This window comes from Dermacentor variabilis, unplaced genomic scaffold, assembly GCF_050947875.1.
Source record: "Dermacentor variabilis isolate Ectoservices unplaced genomic scaffold, ASM5094787v1 scaffold_19, whole genome shotgun sequence".
Classification (NCBI taxonomy): Eukaryota; Metazoa; Arthropoda; class Arachnida; order Ixodida; family Ixodidae; genus Dermacentor; species Dermacentor variabilis.
The window spans coordinates 1,403,471-1,420,693 of NW_027460357.1; the positions used below are offsets into that span (position 1 = coordinate 1,403,471).

At 45.9% G+C, this 17,223-nt stretch overlaps 1 protein-coding gene across 4 annotated transcripts in view; it reads left to right on the forward strand.

The window, feature by feature from the left end:
- Nucleotides 1–17,223, forward strand: part of LOC142568471 (solute carrier family 53 member 1) — a 345,150-nt gene that overhangs the window by 84,720 nt on the left and 243,207 nt on the right. For all 4 annotated transcript variants that reach the window (XM_075678397.1, XM_075678395.1, XM_075678398.1 and 1 more), the window contains exon 4: nt 110–402. In XM_075678397.1, coding sequence (XP_075534512.1) covers nt 110–402 — 293 coding nt within the window. The remainder of the gene's footprint in view (nt 1–109; nt 403–17,223) is intronic.

A 17,223-nucleotide genomic window follows, 5' to 3' on the forward strand; every position in this document is an offset into this window, starting at 1 on the left:
TTTTGTATAATCACGAGCTCTGTAATGCTGTCTTTTCTTGTTGGTAAGATTCTGCTTATCTGAAAGACTTCTTCCTTGCAAGCAAGCTGTTGTGCTTTTACTGGTGCAGAAAAACTAGCAGAGGCGACGCGAAAGTTCAGCAACCTCAAGTCCGAGCTGAACAACTACATCAGCAAGCTGGAGTCGCATCGGCTGAATAGCAATGTGGCTGCCGCAGGAGGGGGCCGACTGGGTCTGATGCGGGCCTTCGACCGGCAGGCACAGGAAGTTAAGATCCACACACGCAAGATTCATGACCTGAAGCTGGCCTTCAGTGAGTTCTACCTCAGCCTCATCCTCCTGCAGAACTACCAGAACCTCAACTTCACCGGCTTCCGAAAGATCCTCAAGAAGCACGACAAGGTGAGCGGCTTTGAACAGAGGAAGCCGTTGTAAAAGAAAGAGGGACAATGCCCTATAATTTTTAAGAATTGGATTGCCTGTTGGTTTCTCAGACCCTGAAAATTGCACACATACGCAGCACTTGTCACAGACAAAGTGTAGAAGACAGACTTGCTGATTACCATATATACTCACATAATAAACACACTTTTTTCCCAGTACACTGAAGCAAAGTTGGAGGTGCATTCATTATGCAGGGCAAATTTCATGGAGACATTTCTGAAACAACAAAAATTAAAAAGTAGGATGGTAATGATTTGGAACATGCATAAAATAATTTTATCTTTGCAGTAAAAATACATGTATACCATTTGCAAACCATAACTTCACTCAGCATCGGAACCACCAGACCTGCCGTTCAGGCCACTGGCCGCTTCATCCACATCGTGGTTCCACTATAGAGCAAAGAACCAATGCGTCAGCTTTGCAAAGTCGGCACGGCCTAGGCCAATCATGCGCGGTGAAACTGAACGCGTGCTCCCAACAGCGATCTCCAATCGCGTCCTAGCTCGTCCTTGCAGTGGCCGCTATCGGAAGCATCATGTTGAAACGCACATTTGTTTCGACAAACATGCTGTGTGCGTCTTTCCTCGACCGTCATGCACATAGGCATATCAAAGTTTATCGGTGTCTGATCAGCGTTTCCGTTTTGTGAGCAGATAAACTCTATTTCCCGCAGCAGGCGTATAACTCTACTTAAGGCCCATCACACACATCGAAACCCAAGCCAGGCAGAGTAGCAAGCCACATACATGCGAATTCGACACTATGCCCAACCATGACCAGTATGCTGATCAAGTGCCGGCCGCCCCTTCTTCACTTTTACTCTCCTGTGCACTGTACCCGGCCGCGCATCCCGTGTGCGTGCTCTCCTATTACGTCAGCATAAAGTATGTAAACTGCATATGTAGCAGAGAGTCAGTTACATTACTTTCTCTCTCGAATCTGCAAGAAGCCTTTGCACCGGCACTGGTGGAAAGGGTCCTTGCTTTAAGCACATGTGCGAGATTCAAGGATTGTAGTCTCTCCAAAAAACTGCCGCACGGTCGTTCAACCGTGGGACTGCACAGTAGCAAAGTTGGTGGTGGGTTCATTACGTGAGTAAATACGATATTTGGACCAGCAACAGAAATTAATTCAGTAACTTGATGAGTGGGAAAAGCCGGTATGCACTTGCTGTCGCTGTGTGCTGATTGAGACAGACTAGATGGTTGCAACTGGACTGTTAAAGGGGGGGGCGGGGGGGACGCGGCCTTTGAAAACCGAAAAATTGCGAAAAAGTCTACTTTTGGAAAACCACATATTCCGGCAGTATGTCTTTAGACTACCATTTCGGTAAATATTGTCTAATTCCATCGCAAAACTATTTCAAATAAAGTTCATAACGAGCCGCGGCAGCCCTCTAGTGGCAAGCGAGCGCTCAAAATACCCCTACTTGGTGTGAATGCCATTTCTCCACCACTCCCCCGGGCGCCGCCATTTTGGTGTTGTTTTGTTCGTGCTAGGGTGGCTAGAAGGGGAGGTGTGAATACCGGCGGCGCAAACGTGACCCCACAGCGCACCGTTGCCGCGGGGCGGCGCTGTTGACCAAGGCGGGGTAGTGTTCCTGTATATGCTCCCGCAGGGAGCAGAGTTGCGCATAGGTCCGCTGTCGTGATCCAGCTCTGCAGCGAAGCCACTCCTCGTGCGCGCAGGAGCCAAATGCCGCGCGGTGTTCCGCCTTTTTCTCTAGTGGTCGCGAGCTACAAGCGCCAATTGTTCGCAGGCGCTTAGCAAAGGGCACTTCTTAATACAGGCTACGCTCGAACGAGTCATTCGTGCAGTCGTAGGGGGTGGGCTTCCAACCAACCGAAACTTTGTATGTACCTATGTAAACACGCATATACAAACACACACATGAACGCACAAATAGGGGGTAGGACCGCCTTCCATTCCCCAAAATAAAATACTCCCGTGGCTCGAACAGCTCCAAAGTTCGCTCGCAAACACGCAGTACGTTGCCACAAAACGCGGTGCAATGATTTTCAGCATGCATATGAAGTTGTCTTATCACTGTCAGAAAGCAAGAAATGTTTTAAAGAGTGTTTAAAACTTCACACACGTAAGGTGGACACTTAGCGCATTTTGGCTGCCGAAACCAGCCGAATAATGACCGTCGCCAAGAGAGCTATCGTGCCTGCAGTTATGTCAGTGACCGTTAACAGAGCGTGATTTATCACTAACCATCGTTCACAACAGCTGCACGTTTTCGATACATGTGGTGCAGACAAAGATTTAAGCGCATTTCAAATGTTCACATGCGCACATTTTAAGCAAAGCTTGCTTTTACGATTCATTCATACCGCAGACTAATCAGCTATATAGTAGCAGCAAATCTGCAAGTAGAAAAAGATTCAAGATGCAAGAGCTTCTAGATCAAATTTATTTCATACAAGGGAATGCATGAACGGCTGCTGGCAGCAGGCCAAGTGTGCTGGTTCTTGGAACCTTGGGGGCAGAATTCAAAGAAACTGGAAAGGCAACAAGCTATTAAGAGTAGGTTATTTTTATTGCACTAATCAAATCAAGATGGCAAACTTGCAGAGTAATTATTCACACAGTGCAGACTGTAATCTGACAACACATTTTTCTTGATCTCTTACCACTCGGAAAAAAGCCAGTAGTTGAAGACACTGTATCAAATCAATGAAATCACTGAAGCAGCTTTTGGCCAAAAAGCCAGGTTACAAAGCTTTGTGACCTATCGCATCAGAGGCAAGGAAATTTTACGTCATTGAACAGTGCATTCACTCCACTCCCGCCCACAGGAAACAGCATTCACCAAAGCACAACATAGTTTTCTAGCGTGTTTAAATGAACGACAAGCTTTTGTTGCACTGGCCGATACATGATGCTCACAAGCACAGTTGCGGTTTAGCTTCTATGGCAGCAATTAGTTAACAAAATAAACAAGCCTGTGCACTTCAAGACAATAAATTGACTAGAATCAATTTTACTGTTCTCAAAACTTCACACGGAGAAGGAATATATTACAATTATCACAGCTCGAGAGCTAAATATGCATATGCCAACTTAGCACCCGTTTTATTCTTGTTCCCTTGTGTGCTTTCTGCAACGATGTCCTAGCTCTTCAGAAATTGCGGTTGACGAGAGAGGTACATATTATTCTTTTCAATTTTAAACTCTGAAGGGTGCATTCAAACTCAAGAAGCCCAGACTTGTTAGCAACAACACTCTCACTATAGTATCAGTGTGTCTCCAGCTAGTTTGCTTGGCTGAAGCATTTACTCCTATGGCTGACTTCCGTGCGGTTTGTGCAGTGTGGTGCGCCGCACCCCGTCATACTGGAATACAAGTGCCAGTACGATGTGTTTCGTATCACTTCACCAAGGTCCTTGACTTCACATCGTCGAATACCGTACCTGAAACCCGCAGCTGCTCCTCTCAACGCACGATCGACGGTCCGCTGATTGCAGTGGCGATGGCACTGACGGGAACGACAAATTCGCATGAGTTGGCGATGCGCCCGTAAAGTTGGCTTCGCAGCGGCGCCGATCATTTGACGTCAATTTTCGCGCTCGGCCAATAGCGGTGCGAGCGGCGCCGGAAAAGGTATGCGCAACTCTGCTCCCTGCGGGAGCATATACAGGAACACTAAGGCGGGGTAAGCACGCAGCCGAAATGAGCGCCTCGCCAGCCTCGCGTCGGCTGCATCTCTACCACCGAAGGGAAAGTGAGCCCGTTTGGGGTATCGCGCGCTTTCTGCGAGCGTCAAAGAATTAATCTTTATCATGGCAACAATGTTATGTCAGCCCACATCGTTACACCTGCGAAATTTTACGGGCCCAGTTCGCACTGTATCGAGATTCAAACGCGTTTCGTCTGTGCGCATTTCGTGAGCTGGCTTTGGGTGTTAGGGGCTAGTGGGGGCTTCGAAATAATTTCGACCACTTCGGGTTCTTTAACGCGCACTGACATCATACGGGCCACGGCGGCCGCATTTCGATGGGGGCGAAATGCGAAAACACCCGTGTACTTAGATTTAGGTGCACGTTAAGGAACCCCAGGTGGTCCAAATTTCCGGAGTCCCCCACTACGGCGTGCCTCATAATCAGAAAGTGGTTTTGGCACGTAAAACCCCATAATTTTTTTTTGACATCATACGGCGCACAGGCGCCTTGCTTATCGCCTCCCTGAAAATGCGACCGTCGTCCTCGAGATTAGCAGTCAATCACCCTATGCGTGCCGTAAGACCTGTAAACTGCAGACATTACCTGATAACGTCTGGACGTGTTTACAAACCACTTTTTGTCTGCGCTTGCAGACCTGTAGCATGTCATTTTGACGCTCATATAAGCAATTTACTATGACTGCAGACGGTGAAGCAACAGATCTGGTCATGAAATCGTTTATTTACAAGTGAGGAAAAAAATTTACAACACACAAGGTTTCAGTGTTTTCCGTTTCTTCTCACTGCTCTGCTGATTGACACCTTTAAGCAAAAAGTGAATCTTTGTGAGGCAATAAAAACGTATAACTGAGGCTGTCAGGGTAGCAGAATGGTCTAGGCAACCAATCTTTGATGTTTAACCAATTGACTGCAAAATCTCGGCCACAGCTTTGGCATGCCAGCGTGTTACACTGAATTAAAAATTATGGGGTTCTACGTGCCAAAACCATTTTCTGATTATGAGGCACGCCGTAGTGGAGGGCTCCGGAAATTTTGACCACCTGGAATTCTTTAATGTGCACCTAGATCTAAGGACACGGGTGTTTTCGCATTTCGCCCCATCAAAATGCGGCCGCCGTGGCCGGGATGCGATCCCACGACCTCGTGCTCAGCAGCCCAACACCTGAGCAACCACGGCGGGTGTTATACTGAATAAACGAGTGAGTTTGTTTTCAAGGGCATTGTCCAGCTTATAGAACGATTCTGAGGGATATAAAAGGCCCTCAAGGTGCCACTCTTTGGATGCCTCTGATGGAAGTTCTCTGGGGATATTGCCTTTATCACTAAGACATGCTGCTTTGCAGTCTTCACAATGTGTGGGCAAAACACGCCTTCTCGCCCCATAACCTGCAATGTAATAAACTTTAAGCCGTGCGTCGCTGCGGTGCTCTACATAACTTTGGTGGTCCACAGCCACTTGCACGGCATCTGTTGGCACAGCCTTCACGCTGCCTTCACTGTGGCTTTCTTGTTCAGCCAGCACCTCTCCAACAAGGACATCCGACGACACATTGCCGTCCTTGGGGCTCCTTGTGAGGTTCTAGAAACTAAGACACTTGGATGTGCGCAAGCAACATTTGTTACTTAAGCATGCCGAACTTCTGTAAAACATTGGTACTATTTACCAAGCTTGCACGTATACACACCTTATGACTAGAATGAATTGAGGTGGGGTAGGATGATTGTTTGCCCCACTCGCTTGTCTCACAACGCCAAAACATTGCTCTAGGCGGTCTTGGCTCAGTTTCGAAGTCATCATGTACATGATGTCAGCATTGTCGGTAAGGTACTTTAGAAGGTGTTTTGTTGAATGGATGGTCATCGTCAGCCCCTCAGAAGTACTGTTACTAAGAAAGCCGAGCCCATTGGAGTGAGCCTCCCATTCATCAAGAAACGGAAGAGTTTCATCAAGGGTGGCCTCTTTCTTGCTGCCCCATCTGAAATACCAAAGAGAACAATCATGCACCATTTTGGGAGAAAAACTATGTTAAAATAACCTCATGACTTCTGCAGGGAACCTCGACGTCATAGCTTCAATGAGCCTGGCCTGACCATTGGGACCACTCGATCCCGTTTGGCAAATGCTTGTTTGCAGGCAGGGGCACGGAAGAGATACCTTTTCTGAGGTTTTCTTGCACCCAGTATCACAACCGGGCACAAAGCTCAGTCTTCTTTTTCGCTGCCGACTGCATCTCGCCCTCGAATTACGGATTGTCGCGAGGAACACTCCAAAAGGGGCGCCGAGACCAACTGACAGCGGAGGCGCAGGCCAGCACGGCTACGAGTCCCCTGCCGCGAGCGGCAGCGCCACGTTCCCCCTGGTGGCATCGGTGCGCAAGGGGGTCACGCGCGCCCGAAGGAAAGCGCCACCGGTATTCACACCTCCCCTTCTAGCCACCCTAGTTCGTGCATTCTTGTGCTTTTTCTTTCCCGCCACCTGCGGCAGCGTGGGAGAGGCGTAAATCGCTCATGATTGGAGGGCTCGCGAGAGGTTTCAAGTTTCCCGCGGCTGAGACGCGAAGTTGAGATTGGGCGAAGCGCGGCGCTCCTCAAGGACGCGGGGGAGCCCGCGACTCCCATTGGCTGCTGCGTGCGATGACGTAGTGGACTCCTGCATAATGCGTCCAGCCGTCTTTTGCTTCGGCTCCTCTATCGCTGGCACCCTTTGTGTGTTCCGCTTGCCATCGTCTATCTTTGCAGCCATTCGCATATTCTCCAAGTTTTTACCGTCTTTACGAGACAATTTTCAACCGTCTTTACGAAACCGTTGTTGCATTCAGCCTGCTGATTGTTGTGCGGTTGGCCACGACGTGCCCAAAGAAACTCTAGATGCTACACGCTTTTGGTGCAAGGAAGCGTTCTATGAAGCTCGCCGTTCTCTTACTTGCCGATGATGATCACATCGATGGTTCCTGTGGGGCAGGTTCTGCTTCATTTATGCAAAAGCGTGGTTGCGTCGACGCTTCTAGCAACGTGACTCCTGCTCCACCGGCGCAAGAATTTGTCGTGACGAGTGCACCTGGTGTTTCGTGCTCATCAACAGCGGCTTCCACATCCTCTTTCATCTGCCTCGAACAGTGTGATCGCGTCGTCCACTGTGCACTTGAAAACACGTTTCCTGACGTGTGAGTAGAAAGAGGCTTAGAACGACAGAAATCTGAGCTAGTTGGTAAGGATTCATTATGCAAAGGTGAGGCGTGCAGACGGGACACAAGACAAGTGGACGGCGTTCGTGTTGTCCACTTCTCTTGTGTCCTGTCTGCACGCCTCACCTTTCTTGCATAATGAGGAGAAAGAGGCGGCGGATAAAAAATGCGCTGCTGTGCAACGAGCACTTGGCGCTATGTCATCGATGGAGCAAAAATTTCAAGCAATGGAGCGCGATCCTGAAGCTGCCATGGCTACAAGTGAAGGCGAAAAATTGGAGTTGGTGAAATAATTGAGTATCATACAGGCCTCATCTTGGACACCATTGTTTTATCAAACCAGTGCCTTAGTTGCCAAGTAGGACCAAAGCCTGGAGACCCAGGCTACGCAAGCTGGCAGGAGGATCATGTGTGCCAGAAAAACACTGACTCTAAGTCTGGGAGGATGGAGGTTAAGGCAGCTGTCATCCTTTTCTCACGTTTGGCACCAAAGCACAACCTCTGTTACACAACACTAGTGTCTGACGGAGATAGTGCCACCTTCTCTGCCCTTGTGCAAGAAAATGTTTATGGACTCGTCCCCATTTCGAAAGAGGAATGCCTGAACCATGTCCAGAAGAGGATGGGGACAGCACTGCGCAACCTTGTGCAGAAAAGTGACAAGGCTTCAGGAGGGAAGGGCAGGCTGACAAAGGCCCTCATCGACAAGTTGACCGACTATTATTACTGGGCCCTATGAAACAGTTCCAACGATGTGGCTGCAATGCAGCGTGCAGTGATGGCACCGTACCACCACGTGACATCGACGGATGAGGATCCTCACCATGACTTGGGCCCTGAGGGCGCAGACTCATGGTGTCATCATAACGCCGGCAAGACTGATGGTGTGTCACCTCCGAAGCATTGGTACAATCTTCCAGGCTATGTTGTAGAAGCACTGCTACCAGTTTATGAGCGCCTCTCACAGGCTTCTCTTATGCAGCGCTGCCTGGGAGCAAAGACGCAGAATGCATCAGAATCATTTCACTCCATGCTGTGGTCCCTGATGGCCAAAGAGCAGCGTGCGTGGCTGATTGCTGTGGAGACAGCACTGCATCAGGCAATTTTAAGATGCTGGCTGCCACAGGGCCACCCAAGAGCCATTTTGATCAGTGGGGCTAACACCAGGCCACCTGGCCATTCAACGGACAGCTGAGAAAGATTCTCTGCACTTGAAAAAGCCCAAGAAGCGATCACAAGAGAAGGTGGAAAGGCAGCAAAAGAAGAGAGTGCCTAAGGACATCTCCAGTTACGCTGCAGGGTCATTTTAGACCAATATATGTGCTCTAAACTTTCGAAGCTCATTTCTTCAAAATGACTTTTTTTGGCTGGTGAGGCTGCTTGTTCCATCCAAATCTCTGTAACCGCTCATCAGATTTCCGGAAGTTTTTTTATTGTGTATCTAAATAAATTTCTGAAAGCAAGACAAGCCCTTTTTTATATATATTGTGTCTGTGATTTGTGATATTTAATAAAAATTTGATTGATAAAAAAATCTTAATCACCAACACTAAATTCGATGGTCTGCTAAAATTTTTCAGCAAGGAAATTTTAAAAAAGCTGTCTTGCTCTGAGGTATCCATCTGGGAATCATCATAGTGAATTTCACAGTTGCAGCACCTTTTGAAAATTCTCCAGGCCAGGAATGAGGAAACCATTTGCACCATTCTGACATATTACTGTAACTTAAGAACCAAGAAGCATAACTGCATGGAATTTTGTAGTTCTACTAATGCTTTTGCTATGAGTTTATCCTGAAAATTTCATTAAAATATCTCAATAAGCAAAAAAGTTGGTATCCGAGGGTAGCCTCCCCCATAACCAGCATTTGAAGTTCATGTGTTGTGGTATACTGCATGTACATGTGTATGTATGTGCATGCATGTCGCAGCCGCGACAATATTTTGGAGCTGGCGAGCCATGATGGTGATGGTAGCGGCGAGCAGCAGGTGAATGCATATGCTCAGGCCGGGTGCGCTAGCGGGCTTTATTTGCATGCAAATCTACATGCATAATTTTTTTTTCTCAGCGGTGCTGTAGGCCGATTGAAACGCTACTACACGGCTTAAAAACTGTCCAAACTAAGAGAACCCACAGAGTGCTAGCAACAAAGTGCTAGCTCCTGATTGATTGGATGCTTCTAGATATGAAGCTTTTCTCTTGCCAAGTTTGTTTCGTATGCCTTGGGCATGGCTTGAAACAACCAGTGAACTAACTTTAAAGGACAAGGCTTTACACAGTCAACAGGGACTGCCTGAAAGTCCGAATAATCATGTGCCTTAAATATTTAATTGACCAGAAAATAAGTGACTTTATTCCACAAGCTAGTAACAGAGCTAGTCAGTACATTGCTGCACACACATATGCTTGCCTGTGACCTGGTTAGCCCGTATTTCAACCATTGTGTTGCTGTTGCTATATGTTGACAAAGGTACACTTAGTGCATGCACCAAAACTCTATCCCCTGGCAACTTAAACAGAGGTCGACCGCCCACCGAAAGCTGATTGATCGCAGGTTTCTTTGCAACAGTCGTTGTCTGCCACTCTTCACCTAATTGTAATCGTTGCTCTCATCGGCATAGTCATAGGGGATGGAGTTGGCAACACTTGAAGCTGCTTGATGGTTCTGAGCAATAAAAAGACATAAGAACGATAATAAAATCGCATGGGACTGTGTCTCCATTTAACACGTAAAGGAACAAACACTAGACACACAAAACACACACAGTTAGCAAATAATGGACTGATGTAGGCTTCACTAATTTCGGTTTCGAGGAGGCGCCACTGACGTAGCTGGTGATGTATCAAAGAAAAATTTTTGAATTTTCTGCTTTACTTGGATGGTCAAATTAGCACGTTGTTGTGGAAGTGAAGTAGGAATTATCAAATGGTGTGCTGTAGGGGGTCAAAATTTGGGTCATCCTTTATATTCGAAACCCGCAGTAATGAAATCGCTGGGGAAAGCAAAAAGGTTCACTTTCACAGGAATTTCAATGCCTCAAGAATGATGCGGAGAAGACAGGGAAATGACCTGCAAAACAAAAATTTGTTGCCACAAGTCATTAAGCCTACTTTGCCAAGCCTTGCATTGCAGCAGCTTGACAGCTCTGCCTTCACAATGCAAAATGTAGTCAATTGCCACATCGTCGTCATGCTCGCCGAACAACGAACGGGTTGTGTTGAGGGCATCTAAGGGTATGTAAATGTTGAACTGTTCAAATACCAATTGAATATGAATAATGCAAAGAACTGTCTTCGGCTATGGAATTCACTATGTGTGTAGTAGTAAAAATTCACTGACAATTATGATACACCCCAATGAAAATTTTGAGCTCAGCTCTATACGTGTTTTCATTTTGTGATATATTGAGGCATCGCACTGATCACCACACAAACTGGCAGAGCTGCAACGCACAGCACTACTATATACAGTCTGTGCTTGTTGCAATGGGCCCGTGTACAGGAGACTTTCGGATCTTGTGGACCATATTTCAACCTTAGTTTACTCTACCTATTTTGTTAATGCAACGAAGTTTGCTTTTAGCTGACCACGCTACAACATACTATCGACAACAGCGAATGAAATTAGAGGTTATTTTTGTCCAAATTGGGGGGTATAAAATTGACTGTTGCCATGTCGACATGGGATCTTGCAAGGGGCAGCCAATGATCGCGGCTCAACGTCGCGTGCGCGCGCCCGCACGCGAGGGAGGAAGGTGGGGCGGAAGCGCGCTGTCTTCTTTCGTGCGCGAGGTAAGGGGTGGCACTGGGGGAGGTTCTACTCCGATGGCTGCTGCTTACGGCGCGGCCGCGATCTGCGATGTGGACAAAGTGTGCCCAATGCCAGTAGCTTCATTTACGCTGTGCTTTCGATGTTTAGTTCGCATTGACATGAGAGACAGCACGAAGGTCAATTCGCTCGCTGCTGCTGCCGCGATTATCTTGCTTAATTTGCTATCAAAATCAATGCTTCGTCTTTCAGGTGAAACTGTGACTTTTTTTTTTACTTTGGATGTTCGGCACTCATTCTTTGCAATAAAGTTCTTAACCTAGCAACAAAAGTATCAGAAGTGAGGCGCTTCGGATATTACGGACTTCGGATAAAATGGACGTTTTTTGTCGGATTATCGGGGTCCATTGTAACGAGAGTTGACGGTATAGACCAGCCACACAGTTATCGCTTTCCGGCAACTGCAGCTTACGCAACCATAATCTTAGCAGGGAAACGCTTGCGGCGAGCATTGGGCGTGAATACGAGCTTTCTGGTTCTTTTTTTCTTCTTTCTTCTGGACGACTGGCGTCGCGGTTGCATGGGCTAACGTTAGCACTATTTGGTGGTGCTTCAAAAGTGGCTTCCTCCGCTTTCCACCTCGCGCTGTCTTCGCTATTGCAGTCTTCTGCTTTTCTCCTCACTTTTTTGCCTTGCTCTCCTCCTCCGCTTTCTGCCTCATGCTTTCACTGTGTGTAGCCTCCTCCTCCGCTTTCCTCCTTGTGGTCTCTTTACTATCACCTTCTTTCATTCCTCTCTGCGCTCCACGTTCATTTGGTTATGCCAACGAGGCACACCGACGCTCAACGCAAGAATGGGTGCCTAAGAGCTGCGCTCTAAAAATTGCAAAACAAGAGGTCACAGTTGCTTTCATTACCCTTTTAAAATAAACAATGAAACTGCATTTTACTAGGCTGGGGCAAGTTAGAGACGCTCATTACAGGTAATGCAATCATTACAGATTTCATGGAATATTGCTGGTTAACTTCTACAAATTGAGTGCGGTTAGTAAGGTAGTCTTTGATCCAGTTCAGAATAGGGCCCTTTCCCAAGGTAAGTTCGAGTTTATAAATTAATTTCTTATGTGTTACGCGATCGAAAGCTTTTGAAAAATCTAGAAAGATTAGATCGATTTGTTTCTGTTGGTCAATACTTAACGATACATCGTGGACAAGCTCAATTAGTTGTGTGACTGTGGAAACTCCTGTGCGAAAACCATGCTGACAATCCGTTAGTATTTCTTCCTGTTCAAGGTGTTTGGTTATGTGCTTTAAGATAATGTGCTCTAGTAGTTTACAAACAGTGCATGTTAGTGAGATTGGTCTGTAGTTAGCGGGTTCTGTTTTACTTCCTGATTTATGAATTGGTTTCACTTTAGCTGTTTTCCAATCCTTAGGGAGGGTACCTGAGGAGATTGATTTGTTAAAAATTATTAATAAGTACTTGGCCATCCACTCAGCGTATCTGCGAAGGAATGCATTTGGAATATTATCCGGTCCTGGTGATTTCTTTGGGTCTAAGTTAAGTAGTAGGTTAAGTACGGCTGCTTCGGTTAATGTGAGTGGCTCTAGTGGCTTATTTCTAGAGAAGCCTGCTTGTGGTAGTGTGCCGTTGTCCTCAGTGAAAACGGAGCAGAAGTAGTCGTTAAGCAAGTTAGCAGAGTTCCTGTTATCTTCATTTGAGGCTTCGTTGTCGTTATGATTCTTTTGGTTAATGTAGCTCCAGAACTTTGTGGGAGCAGTTTTCAAAAAGTTTGTGAGTGTATTAGTAAAGTAGAACTGTTTGGCTGTCTTAATTTTTGATTTCATAAGTTGGATAGCAGTGCTGAGATTTTCATGCTTAAATTTTAATGGGTTAGTTTTCAGCAATTTTCGCATTCGGTTTACTTTACGTTTCGCGTGTATAACGTCACGCGTTATCCATGGATTACGCCTAGTAAGTTTCTTTTTTCTAGTTGGTATGTAATTGGTTATACAATGAGATATAATGACGGAAAATGCGAGCCACAATGTATCGATGTCTGTAGTGCTGTTATGGGAAAGTTGTAAGAACGTGTGGTATTCATTAATCAAGTAATCAAGTATACTAGTGTCGTTAGCTTTACTATAGTCGGGGTAAGCAATGATTTGCTGAGGGGTAACGCTGTCATGAAGGGGTATAGTGCAATGGGTAATTTTGTGATCCGAAATACCATCTAGTAAGCTTAATCTTGTTTCGTCATTTATGAAGTGATTGCTGAGGAATATTAGATCTAGTATGGAACAGCTGGATCCCTGTACACGTGTAGGTTCAGTTACAATTTGTGTAAGGTTGAACGATAACATAAAGTCAAGTAACACATCCGCACAGGGTGAATGATGCTGCATTATTTGCCAATTCACTTCAGGAATGTTAAAATCACCTGCGATTATTAATCTGGACCCTGATGCATATTGCTCGGTATATTCATGCAATCGGCGCACATTGTCGAGGCCGGAAGAAGGACTGCGATAGACGCAGCCTACGATAACAGTATAAGATGCGAAGCGCAGTTTACAAAAGATGGCCTCAACGCCCACAACATCCGGTAACATTAAAAACGGGATTTCTTTCTTTACTAGGATGGCCACGCCACCGCCTCGTGTTGTCCTGTCTTTCCGGATGATAGCGTAGTTGGCAGGGGCTATCTCAACATCTTTAATATCAGTTGTTAGCCAGGTTTTTGTTAGTGTTAGAAAGTCAGGTTCATATGCAAGAATCAAGGCTTCAAGGGAATCCGTTTTTTTTAATATGCTACGGGCATTTATGTTCAAGGATAAGTCGGATATCAAGTTCGGCGTGAACGTAGGCTTCGAGGGCCGTGTTGCTGGTTTTTTGGATCAGGATTAACGGAACCTGCTTTCAAAGGAGCTATATTATTATTTTCTTCGTCCCAGTAGAACATTTCGCCATTGATTCGTAGTTTGTCATAAATTAGATTAATTTTATCTCCCGATTCTTTCCTTGGTTTGGCAGAATTCCATAACTTCCTTCTTAAGTCTCGTACGCGAGGCGAAAAATCTTCGGAAATAGAAAAACTTGACCCCTTTAGCTTGAAACAGTTTCTCAAGATTTTACTTTTGTCTCTAAAGTTGAGAAGTTTAAAAATTATTGGTCTTGTTTTAGTGGTATCCGGCCTGCCTAATCTATGAATATGTTCGATACTTACAACTTCGAGTTTCAGGACATTTTTGACAATTTTTTCATTTACTGTAAGTTGTAATGTGTCTTCATTTTCCTTTTCCTCTTCTGGCACACCATACACAATTAGATTGGATCGTCTGGAGCGGTTTTCAAGGTCGTCTAGTCTTAGTTCCAGCGTTGAAACGACTTTCTCTAGTTTAGTTACCTTCTCCGCGCAAGACGAAATCTTTTTGTCTAGGGTTGTAAGTTGCTCTAGTTTCTTGTCTATTGCGGTTAAACGCTGTTCCTTAATTTCTTTTAAATCCTTCATGATTTGTTGTAGTTGCCGCGAAATATCGGGTGTATCAGGACCCGGGTTTGTTTCAATATCTCCAGCTAGTAGCAATAATTTGACGAGATCCGCTATGTCAAAAATTAGTTCACACAGCAGCCCAGGGCACGGCAGCACAACTAAACAGAGCTCGTTCGAGTGCATGCAATCTTTAAAGTGCTTTCTTACCTGCACGATGAATACAAAAGGGTTATCCATGTGCCCCTGCGGCCAGCTGCCGTGCCCTATGGTTCGCGGAAATGTGTCGCCCCTTCTTATAGCACGAAGCGATCGATGCGCCACCAACGTCGAGTTGAACCCTGGACTGGCACTCGGAATGGTCGAAGAAGTATGTTGATAGTGTGGGCTGTTGCCGTGCAGTGCCAGCGGTACTGGCTCGGTGGTGTAGCGGTGCGGAAGCGGATGCGCAGCCTGCGTGTTGTCTATCTGGAGGCTTGGTGTTTCATTTGGGCCATGACCTGCGGCTATCAGCAGCAGGGTTGCGGCTATCTGCACGATGAATACAAAAGGGTTATCCATGTGCCCCTGCGGCCAGCTGCCGTGCCCTATCTTTTATGAATCTTTATGGGGATTTCAAGGGGAATTACATTTACTTTGTTACATCTATTATTTTGTTATATCCTGTCTTAGTATAACGAGGTTCAAGTTTGATTCGTTACTTGCTTGAATATTCATGAACTTCCGAATATGTTCAGGACAACATTCATTTGGGCTAGATGGTGCATACTTGAATTAAGAAGGAACAGCGCCAACTAAGACGATCACATGTGGGGAGAACGACACAGGACAAGCGCCAACTTCATCTATCTTTATTCACCGAAAAATCAGCAAATATAAGGAAAATCATAGACATGCGCACAATGACCATAATGCATCATCTGGCAAACCGTTCTAGATAGGACATTTCGCTTTTGAAGAGGGTCACGGAAGTATCACTAACACAGTTTTTTCCTCTTTTCTTTATATGGAAGGCTTCCAAAATCTCACGTGCCTTTGTTTCCCTGCTTCTGCCAAGAGTCTTTATCTCTCCTAACCGTGGTTCACACTTCTTGCAGTACTGGCATCGTTTTCGTGGCGAATGTTCTGCCGCTCGCTGCTGTTCTGCTTCTGCTGTTCTGACGTGGGTTTGATCTCGCACAGAATGGGAGAAATTTAAAGTATCTTTTTCACCATTGTTCACCGGCACATTCCCGATGGTTCATAGTAGTCACTGAAGTTGGCATTGAAGACTCTCATTGAAGAGCGGCACACGCCTACTTGCACATATTCAGCAACCCTAGTTGGCCAAATGTAACGTGCGCAGACCATAGATAGTGAAATTACGGTGCACGGACCTTTCTCTGTCTGCAGTCACCATGGATAATGACGTCAAAACATGGCAGCTATGTTGTTTCCTGCTCCCATAGCTTCTAGTGCTTCCGCATCATTGTCATGCATGACGACATAGATGATGGCCCTTCCGTATCCGACGCAGCTAGTGCGTCAGATAGTCATGAGGGCATTCGCAGAGAAGTGGGTCCCGATGGAGAAACTGTCATGGCCTTGCCAAGTTTGAGGATGCCATCATTACTACAAGGCTGACATGGCGGCAAGTGAAAAATTTCAGATTTTTTGCTACCTGCTCGCAAATAAATCTTGTCTGCGTGTGTGTTTTAGTGAGAATGAACATATTTTTCTTTTTGCCGGTAAGTCTGTAGCCGCTCATCTGCCAGTGTCGGTTAATTAGTAGATTGCTTAGTGTGTGCCTGATCCACGTTTGCTGCCAAGTACGTATGAACGAGGTTTTACTGTATACATTGCCATAAACTCAGTGACCCAAGTTGTTCTGGCAGTTGGTTTTGAACCCTGTTCCCTCGCCACAGCAGCCTGATGTGCTACCCATTAGACCACGAAATGCCCAATACCCTGTTCTTCCCGCAGGTCTGTGAACCAAGCTCTCTTTACGTTAAGAAAACCAATAATTATTCTCTTGTGCAGCTACCGAGTCCGCAGTGCTGCTTGTGTGTTATTTCTGAGTGCCTTTGTGTTCAGATGCCTTCTGTTACTCTCTGGGGATATTGAAAGTAATCCTGGTCCGGATTACACCGCATTATTTGCCGAAATGAAGAAGGTATCTGCTGGCCAAGATATGATTATCGCTGAGATTCAAGTTTATACTTTTTGTGCGCAAACAAACAGGGACGAAGAATAGGGGCAACACAAGGACGAGCGCTTTCTAACCACTGGTTTTATTTTTGAAGAACTACTTACTTAAATACCCACAGAACTGCGCGATCTAGAGAACAGAGCACGCCTACAGCGCATATGATACCCGCTGATCTGCGCGATCAAGTCAAAAGAACAACGTCAATATTACATAGAACACTTGTGGTAAAAAAAGACGTGGACAAAAGCCACCCAGTCATACTAAAAACAGCAAAGTGCATAAAAACAACCACTTACAATAACATGCGTTAAAGATGTGATGATAGAAGCGAATTTTCTTTATCTAACAATGAAACAGAAGGATGGCTGATGCATTTTTCTTTTTGTTTTTTAATCCAGTATGCTTCCACGATTTCCCTAGCGGTTTGATTCCTATGCCTGTACAAAATGTCTGTGCTAG